The sequence below is a fragment of the Taurulus bubalis genome (genome assembly GCF_910589615.1).
Source record: "Taurulus bubalis genome assembly, chromosome: 10".
In the NCBI taxonomy this organism is placed as follows: domain Eukaryota; kingdom Metazoa; phylum Chordata; class Actinopteri; order Perciformes; family Cottidae; genus Taurulus; species Taurulus bubalis.
The window spans coordinates 13,627,919-13,638,569 of NC_136598.1; the positions used below are offsets into that span (position 1 = coordinate 13,627,919).

At 40.7% G+C, this 10,651-nt stretch overlaps 1 protein-coding gene across 1 annotated transcript; it reads left to right on the plus strand.

Annotated features, from left to right (window-relative positions):
- Positions 1-750: 750 nt before the first annotated feature.
- On the plus strand, positions 751-10,651 carry relb (v-rel avian reticuloendotheliosis viral oncogene homolog B; the record flags this gene model as incomplete). The annotated part of the gene is made up of 11 exons (XM_079225442.1): positions 751-784; positions 1,026-1,049; positions 2,505-2,662; positions 5,215-5,538; positions 6,419-6,585; positions 6,727-6,818; positions 6,994-7,125; positions 7,218-7,322; positions 8,368-8,583; positions 8,739-8,810; positions 9,361-10,651. 11 exons carry the CDS (start codon positions 751-753, stop codon positions 9,807-9,809), a joined length of 1,773 nt encoding a protein of 590 aa, XP_079081568.1. The 3' UTR covers positions 9,810-10,651.

Sequence of the window (10,651 nt, forward strand, 5' to 3'; positions counted from 1 at the left end):
TCTTTCTAGGGCAGTTACTAAACGTGCAGTGATGTTATTGGCGCAGTTGACAATTGTAGTTATTCATGATAAAAAAAATAGGAATTCCCACTCATCCACCACTTTGTCGGAAACGGGAGCGGGGTGACATGATGCAACCAGGATGAATAAATAAGCTTCACTCATTTCTCTGTATGGGAAAAGCTGGCGTTGACTACCTTGGATCATAAATAGCCAAAGTGTTTGCTCATTTACATAGTTGCAATTTGCTTTGCAAATTAAGTGAAGCTCGGCAACATAAAAACGAGGACTTAATAAATAAATATATATTTATTATATATATATTTATTATGTGTGGTCACGATCTCCTTTTGGGCTCTAGTGTTTTACTAATTTGAATGTTCAACGTCTGCATGCAGCGATGTACATATAGGTACCTGCAGGGTACCTCTGGGACGTGACGTCAGGGGATTTCCATACCGAAACCAGCCAATCAGAGCGCGGCTGCTGCCGAAACAAAAAAAACTGAAGCGAGCTCCGCTTCAGAAGTCATCCAACACATGGGTTCAAGTCCTTCTAGCAGCTCTTACTGGTCGGCACTGACCCTCGGAGCTGGTTTCTAGCCTGACTAGGCTTCACTGGAGCTGTTTTTAAAGACAGACGTGTCGACGGAGAAGAAGAGACGAATACCGGATATAATCCGGTTCGGAAAGAATTAAAGTAAACTACACGACGGCGGAGTACATGGTCCGAAAGGACTATTCACATGCGATGAACGACATGGACGTCTTCAACGGGACCTCTGGTGGGTTTTTATCTGTGTGTGTGAGTGTGAGTGTGTGAGAGAGTGAGAGAGAGAGAGAGCGAGCGAGAGAGCTTGCATCATTACCAGGCATGTGATTTGTCAGAGCAGAGCAGCCAACACCCATTCCCGGGAACTGAGCACTCTTAACCGGCTCTCATTCCCGCTGTTACTGCAACACTTGGTGTAGGTTTAACATTTACCAGCAACGTGTTTATTCTGATGCTTTCTGTTTTTCCTGCAGAACCCCAAGGGCCGTCAGACTTTGGTGAGTATTCACTCTTTTTGTTGTTGTTGTGTTTTACCTTTTTTAATGTGCTCAGAAGACATTAAGTCATATATGTGTGTAGTGTGAGGCACTGGTGTGACCTCAGATGACTTTATGCGGAAAGGAGAAGTTGGACCAGACCGTAGCCAGTATTTTTGCTTCCTCATCTTGTGTTGTGACGTTTCTTTCAAAGCCTCTGATTAGTTTCCCTGGGAACATGATCTGTGAGCTCATGTTTCATTTGCTCTTGCAGATGCGTTTGCGATTTCAGCAAAATTAACAGCATTATTAATATTTCATGTATTCTTTCTAATATATTTATTGAATTTAAGGCTGCAACCTAATTTCATTATATACCAATTGTTTTCTCACTTAATTATCAATATACTGGACAAGTCTATGAAATGTTAGACAATAGTAAAACATTGAATTACAATTCCCATAACCCTGTTTGCTTATTCAGATTACCTGCAAAAATGATTTCTTTGATTGTTTTTTCACGTTATACTTGTGTTTTAAATTATTTAAATGATTATGACTCCATCATCAAAATATTTGCTGAAGAACTTTCTCGCAATTTCCAAATAGATTAATTGTCTCTGCTTTGTTAATGTTTTCTACTCCGCGACTGCAAGAAACTGTAATTTCTGTGTGTTTGGCAAGTGTCGGACATGGTAGATCTCAACCACAGGTACAAATTAGTGTGCACATTCAAGGGCTAAGAACCAAAGCGATAAACTATCAAACTAACCACTTTTACACAACACATTTGATGTGTTTTGGTAATTGGTCATTGTAAAGACACAATAATGCATGTGTTTCCTCATATAGAAAGTGGTTTGGGGTAAACAACACTTAAGTTCATCATATACAAACAAAAAGGCAAAGTATTGTTATACACATCTGTAACACTGCATATATAGATAGGTATGTAGGTAGGTATGTTAGGACTTTCATATTTCATCATGTGCCATTCAGCAAACATCCGATAAATAAACAGACAACTATAATTTTACTGACAACCACAACAAAACACTTGAACACATCTTTTCCGACTACCTTAAATAAATAAAGTAGCACTCACTTATAGCACTTTGTAGTTTGGCCTTGTTGAAGAAATTGTACTTTCTTGATTCTTGTTGTTCTGAGTTTGTACTCATGGTTGAATGCACTTATTGTTAGTCACTTTGGATTAAAGCGTCAGCTAAATGAAATATAATGTAACATTACTATACACCTGTTCAGCCACATATCATGTAACTTCTTTACACAGCATATCATAAGGTGCAGCATCGTCACACACACAGATTTGTTCAGCAGTGCGATACTAGTTTTGGTTAGAGAAATGGCACCCGATACCGTCTGACGGTAACGCTCACTAAGTAGATAATAATAATACACCAACGTCATTTCAGTTACATCGGCCATATGAGAAACTATCAATGTTTTTTACAGATCTCATTGAGGAAATCATCACCGAGTGGTCGGGCACCTCCCTCCCTGGACCTCCTGCCCCCCCTGCTGACCTTCTCGGCCAGAACCACAGGATGCGACAACAGAGCTCCTCACCGCCATCTCAGCCCGTGCTGTTGGCCAGAGGCACACATTGTCATGTAAGAGCGGGGACAAAAACATCTTGGGGTGTGATGATTTTGTAGCAGCATAGTCATTTGTGGTGTTTGTGTTGATGTCTGCTCTCATCTGGTTTTTATCTCAGTTGGAGGTTTCCTAGACTGTTGCCAACAGTCATTCCTAGAGTGACGGTTGGCAACGCAGCAGCAGGCCTTGAGAAACGCAGATAAAGTTTAGTTGTACACAAGATCATTTTATTAATGGTAATTGTATATAGAGTGTTATAGAACCTGCATATTTTGGCTTCAATCTCAAGCGTGAATACAGCTGTCATTGTAATTGTTTAAGGCTTTTCCCAGCTTGTCTTTATTAAAGTTAGTCAAATTCCATGTATGTGTACACACACATGGCCAATAAAGCTGATTCTGATTAAAACAAATAGTCCTTTTAATAATTATTGCATTGTAGTCTCTCAAATGTGAGGATTTGCTGCTTTATTTTTCATTGTTTTGTATAATAATAATAGTATAACAAAGCATCCAGTCAGACCTGCACTTTGAGGATGTTACCATGAGCTGTGGAACTTGTGATGGCCATTTAAAAACATATTATGCATTCAACGACTAATCAAAACAAAAATCGATTAATCAATGAAAATAATAACTTGGTGTAGCTCTTAGACTATACACAAATATTGATCTATGCAGTCACAGAAAATTACCCATCAGGGTGACTCAATTGATTTGTCCATATTGCCTTCATGTTGTTATTGAAAGCTTGTCAACAATAAACTCAGGGACAGAGTTCAGTTGGGCTTCTTCTCTATAATGATGTAAAAAGAGGTGACTGCAGCTTTAGTGGAGAGTTTAGTGGAGAGTGCAGGCAGTTGGGTTATTTGTTGTTGTACTGCATAGTATTTAGGGAGGCAGGCAGGTTGGGCTCTTACAATAAAGCACGTGGTTTACAGTTCAGACGTGCTGTAATCTGATAAGACTGCAGTGACGTTGTAGCCTGCACAGACGGATAATAATGTAGGTCACAAGAAAGCAGCTGAAACTCTTTATCAGCAAAGTGAGATTAAACATTTTGGGGGCTTTGTGTGTAAATACAGTTAAAAAAAGTCTTGCGGCCCGTGATGGTGGCTGACACACCTCCTCAGCATGCTTTTCTGTGGAAGGGGCCTGAGATAGAGGGAGGAGGAGTGGTTGAAATAACTGTAATAGGACGCCTACTTTCAGTTTGCCGTCCTTTCTGTTTACCAGACAAACCCATCAAGGGGTGAAAGGTCACATTCTTTGCCCTGCGCTTCTCCAATTGGTCAATCCACATTACATTGAGCTGGCTTCCTATTTCCTGTTCGCTGGTTCCGTCTGCCAGGCTTTTGTTTAGCTCTAGTGTTTTAAAGCTAACCAGTCCGCCCCGGCTAACACGCTCTTCTAAAGTGGACTTCTGTGGCTCGACAGGATATTGTGAAACATTATCTCATGCAAAGGAATCACCCAGATCTCTGCAGCAACGGTTTAATGAGCTCTCGCCTGATTTACTGCTTCACAAGTGAAAGAGGTCAACTTCTTTACGTCTTTGTTCGCTGCAGGTTTGATTGTTAATCTTTCATTACATTGATGCTTCAGATAGATTTATAACGTGAGTGTTTTTTATTTGTGGTACCTTTTTATTCCTTTTACATTACATTGCAGCCAATCAGAGGCCTACTATAAGAGTGAATATAGGGAGCACTGCAGATACAGAAAAATAAAGTAGTAACAGCACAAAGAGAGAGCTTTTCAACAACAAGAGCCTGACTGGGAACAGAAAAGTTCGGTGGTCAATTGAGCACATTGTTAACTCACTGATAGAAAGCACATGTATGAAGGAAAAAAACATGCAGTGATTCAGTTTTGCTGCTTAGTTTTACTGCAGCCATCATGCAGAATGCGTCATGTACAGTGTCATCTGCGATTTACTTTTAAAACGTGCCTCTGAATGTTTATTTGTCTGTTATTGCAAGTCTATGTTGTTTTCTAATGCTAAGGGGAAGCCTAGAGGGCCATGCGATTATTAATGGGATAGCTAGACACTGGGTTTTGTTAAGGGGTCACAAATCCAAAACGTTTGGGAAACACTGGATAAGTCTTTTGTGTTTTTTATGTAAAATCTTAAAAGCAACAAGTAGCTATAACTGAGATAAGGGAGCGGAGTATTTTACACCACTGTCTTTAGATGTACGGTTCAGAAGCAGGCAAAATAAGTTGCTACTTATTACAAATGTGTAGGTATTTTGATTTATCTCTCTCTAAAGCAACATGTGTTTTTTATGTTCGAAAACGTTCCTCATTTGAAGCCAGGAGAAGTGCTGGTGTTTTTAAAGCCATTCTGGCTACTTTACCAGCATGTCTCTATGACTTGTGTTCATCCTTCAATCAGTATCTCGGATCACAAGACGCACATTTGCTGTCCATCCCTGATGTGAGGACAGTGATGGAAAAGACAATCTTCATGTTTCTTTTGCTCCTCCAACCGCAACAGGTGTCACCTGGTTGGATAAACGGTGAAGTAATGTTGTTGATAACGTTTTATTATTGTTTTTGCATAGACAACCTGCACCTTCCTTCAGCCCCAGCAGCCGGCAAGCACTTCCAGAGAGATGGCTCATTCTTCCCCGGGAGCAGCCGCTCCACGGCGTAGTCGAGGCTCCTCGTGTTCGCTGGCCTCGAAGAGCTCCCGTGGCCTTTCCTCTCAGAACCGCGGTGGTGAAACAGAGATGCTGGAGCGGCTTCTGAATAAGCCCAAACTGATGGTGTTGGAGGAGCCCAAGGAGAGAGGCATGAGGTTTCGCTATGAATGTGAGGGACGCTCGGCCGGCAGCATCCTGGGGGCCTCCAGCACTGAAACCAACAAGAGTCAGCCTGCGATAGAGGTAGACGCATTGAAGTTCATTTGTATTATTATTTTGTGTGTTGGACCTTAAAGGGGGTTTACTAGCTTTCAGTTACAGTTGGAGAGTTTTTTTTTTTTAAACCACAGTTGATTTTGTGTGGTGTTGCACCCCCTGTGCAGATGGGTGGAGCTGGAAGGATGTGGGTTGTTGGAGTCAATTAGAAAGTCCCCACAAATCCCAGCTCAAGTGTGGTCAAAATTGGGCGGTTTATCCCTTGCCCCCATACTAACAAACACTCCTACACGTTCATCTTCCTTCTTATACAAACACCATCGCACAACGAGGACAACACTTGGCAAAGCGCTTGAAGATTTTAACATTTAAAAATCAGCATATTTCTTTATTTTGTGTAAATGACATGTAAATTGAACACGTCTAAACTGAAAAGTTTAGTTTTCTAAATTGAAAAGTGACAGAAATTCAGATCCTTGGTTGAGGTGGAAATGGAGGAGGAGTTGTTTGATGGCATCAATCAGTTGGAATTAAGTAAAATAAGTAATCCTTGACTCATATTTTATTAATGGCATTTTTTGTTCTTCTTGGTGAAATTGGTACCTCATGCATTGTTGATCAGATGTTTGTCCCAAATGGATCAGTTAAAAAATAGTTAAGTGAGAATACGCTAAATAAATACAAAGATGGTGTGAGGAACACAAAAAAGCCTTTTTTTTTTTCTCAGGCAGCATCTGTTTAATTCATAAATCCTTCTCAATTTGATAGTTCCACTTCTTTCTTACAATAGTTTTTTATACGTCTGTTTGGTTTTTGTTAGCTAGATGTTGATGTGTTTACTGTTGCCTTATGTTCTTTTTTTTGCCTACTTCTCTAGTTCATCTTCCTGTCCTGTTCTCTTTTTCAGATTCAAGGTCCCATTGAACATTTAAAGAGGGTCACAGTCACGGTTTCCTTGGTGACCAAAGACCCCCCACACCGGCCTCACCCCCACTGCCTTGTGGGTAAAGACTGCCCAAACGGTTCAGGAATCTGCGTGGTCACGCTCAATCCTCACAGCAACCGACGTCACAGGTGCTCATCCCAGCTTTCATTCATCTCTTCCCCCAACTTGTTATTACATCTTTTTTTTCTTCTTATCTTTTCCTCAGACATTATCTTTCTTGCATTTTCTAACCGTCTTGACAAAATGTATTTTTCCTTCTGAACTTGCAGCTTTGCTAACCTCGGTATCCAGTGTGTGAGGAGAAAAGAGCTGGACGTTTCACTTCAGAAAAGAAGAAACCAAAATATTGACCCCTTTCAAAGTAAGATGAATCTCAACACACAGAGCTTCATCAGAACAATGTTAATATTGCCATCTTTCTACACATCCATATGTTTAAATTTAAAGGATGGTACTTTTTCTTCTTTCCTTGCTGTTTAAATTCGTTGTGACTCCTGGACTCAGACTTTGATTTTTTTTGTCTTTTCATCCCTCAGCTGGTCACTCAAAGGGCATTGAAGACATGGACATGAATGCTGTGCGTCTGTGCTTTCAGTGCGAGTTTGAATGGGAAGATGGCAGAAAAGACTGCCTCAGCCCAGTGGTGTCCAACCCCATCTATGATAAGAGTAAGAAACTGATTCTTTTAAACAACTGCACCAACATATGTAAATGAATTTGCTGATTCTCACATATTGTTGGATGTTTTGTTTTCTCACAGAGGCCACGACGACATCACAGCTGAAGATCGGCCGTTTTAACCAGTACAGAGGCTCCTGCACCGGCAAGACGGAGATCTACATGTTGTGTGACAAAGTTCAGAAGGGTAAGATGCAGTTTTATTGGGTCCTTTCTGTCTCCCATATACAAAAATATACAGAACTATGCTCACACAGTAGAGTTCATGGGACGAGATCAGTTTTCTCGACAGGAGTATGATGATGTTCCCAAACTTTCGTTAGCAGCTATTTAAACAAGGTATTATACAAATTAAAGCATACTTCTGCCATTATAGTTTTTCTTATGAGGCAAGGGCCAGTTTTGGAAAGCATATTGCTAATGTTTAGTTTTTGTAAACTTTGTCTGTACCTCTGTAAATTACCCTGAAAACTAATTTATAATATATTTTGTTATACAGCAGAACTAATACTAAACTTGAGTAGATGCTTCTGCGACTGATTTACAGCTTCTGTTGCTGGTGTTGAATTTGTTCACACCAGCATTAGCTTTGGTCAGAGGCATTATCTTTTTGGGTTGTTTGAAATATAATTTCATTGTTCTATTTTACGAGAGTGGACAAAGCACTTAAAATTGTTAGGATAAAAGAAGATATAAATAGCTGGTGTACTGGGACTTAAGGGTGGGCAATGTAGTCTAAATCTTCTATCATCGGATATATATATATATTATTTTATATCATGTTAACGGTATATTTCACAATAAAGTAATTGTTACAGCGTGTACTGATACAGTCAATTAAATTGAGAACATAACAATAGAAAAAAATAAAACAACCACACCGTACTTCTTCACATTAATTACTTTGTTCTAAAAAAGCTGCCAAAACACTGTCACAAAAACGTCAAATGTCTTGTAATCATATAACCAGAGTTTTTATTCATCTTGGGTTGGTTGGGATACCTGCTCTGTATTTACAAATTTACTTTCCTCCATGTCTGCAATCATCACACAATATTGCCGTGTGTGTGTATACTATATGTATATATGAATCCACCGTCACATCGCCCAACCCTACTTTGACTTGTCATTCAAATGTAAATTATGCTAGAAAGAAAATCCTTTTATATTCTGAGGTATTTTTCTCCTTTGTCTTGATTAACATGGCTTTGCGTCTTTTCACTGATTCAAAGATGATATAGAGATCATCTTCAGACGAGGGTCGTGGAAGGCGAGCGGCGAGTTTGCCCAGACAGATGTGCACCGGCAAATTGCCATTGTGTTTAAGACTCCGCCCTACGAGGACCAAGACATCCCAGAGGAGGTTGAAGTCAGCGTGTTCCTGCGTCGCCTCTCAGACCAGATGGAGAGCGAGTCGGTTACGTTCACGTACCTGCCACACAACCCAGGTCAGTCGAGACTGTCCACCACTGAACTGTCTGGCCTGTGGAGTTATTGATGTCAGTGTCAGCTTGAATGGCTGAAGTTCACTTGATATAAAACAAATGCAGCAGATCATCTTCAGCCAGAAACATTAACAGCAGGTTAATGTAACTCATTTCAGATCCATATGAGGTGAAGCGGAAGAGAAAGATAAAGTCAGACGTCAGCTTCAGTGAGAAACCTTGTGTGACGGGTGAGTCTCAAATGTTGTTTTCTTTCGTCCGATTTGATGTTTTCTTTTCTCATGTCTACGTTTTTTGGTGTGTAGACATACAGTAGGTAGGAGGTAAACTGTGGCTGTATCGACTTTTCTACAGCAAACATTTTGACTTCCCACGGCATAAAACAAATCCATGTGTTGCTAATTAACGTTAACAATGGCTCAGTTCTATGAAATCTGTGCAGACTGTGCATTTGTATTAATCTTGTACGTTGTGTAAATTCACACTACATGTTTTATTCGGCTTTTCTGCACAACGAGCACTATTATACATTTTGTTGTGTGTACACACGTTTGTTCTTACACCACCAACAAAATAGGCTACAATTCTCTAATGAAGCAGAAAGGTCTTGAAATATTTGAATTTCTTTTTAAGATTGAAATAATTTCAAGTTTTAATCGGCAGACATCTCATGTCCTGATCCAAGTACAAAGGTCTCTTCCTACTAACGGACCTTTCATCATATTTCTAACAGGTCGTTATTTTCTCTGTAACACAATCCGTTTCCTCTCTCCTCTGCAGCAGAGAGTGCACCTGCAGCAGAGCAGCCCTTCCACATTCAGCAGCCTCAAACCATGATGTCTCCAAACGAGAGGCTTTGTGCGGTCCAGCCGGGGGCCTCCGATTTAGGGGAAATGGGTTACAGCGATCCCCAGGACTCAAACAATGGCACCGATGCAACAGCAATCCTGAATCAGTTGCTAGAAATGCCTGTACTATGGGACATGATTTCCGACTCCAGCTTTACCTCGTCCATGCCCTCTGGCTTTGAGCAGGTGCTCGATGCCGGCTCCACGTTTGCCAACCTGGATATGAACTTGAACCAGAACTTTGGCTCGTACACACAGGACTTTTCTCATTACAGCGACTTGCAGTTCAACATGCTCGTCAATGAGAGCCAGACTCCGCAGTCAGAGGGCCGGGACAGCCCCTCCAACATGGTTCAGGTGAAGACGGAAGAGGAGCTGTGAGGACCGAATCGTCACATTCCTGAAACGCCCTTACACGCTCTCTCTGTCCACTTAAAAATCCACTTTGGCACTTTGGGAAATAAACTTATTTGCTTTCTTGCAGAGGGTTAGATGAGAAAATTGGTACCACTCTCGTATATTAATTAATGTTTTGCATTTCCTGAAATGTGTAACTTTCCCCTTGACGCCTCTGGATTCAGACCCAAAAAAGATTATGTTGTCCTCAATCCAAGACTACTGCTTCGGCTGATTGCACTGTGAAATGTGTTTGCCCTTTCGCTAAATCCATATCGTTGTTTGGAGACCTTGCTGGTCAAGGCTTCAGCAACCAGCAGGAGCAGGTTAACATTCCTGCTTGTGTGCTGGTGAATGCTGCCAGCACTAATCGTCAGATTCTCAGTCAGCGTGGAGTTTTAAAATGGGAACTCAAGAGAGTCTATATTTAACTTGGGAACAATAGAGACTCTCCCATGAATTACCTTCTATTGTAGTAAATAATTGGTGAGGTAAAACTTTAATACCTGTCATAAAATGTTTGTCTACGGTCTCGTTTATGTGCTTCAACATGATTTTGGGAAAACAACCTGACTTCCTCCAAGAAGCATACCATTTTAGTTTTAACACAAAGTCTCAAGTACAGTAGTTTCAGATCTGCTCTTCACATTATTCTTGCCTTTTATCACTCTGTTGATGTGACCGTCACACCAGCTGGCTTGTTTAATAATTAATCTACTTAATGCAATTAGAAACCAGTCCTCCTTGTGTCAGTTCTTGCTGTTGTGCAGTTTCACTCTCGTGCTAAACATTCAAACTTCCACTTGCAGCTGAGTCCAACTCCGCCC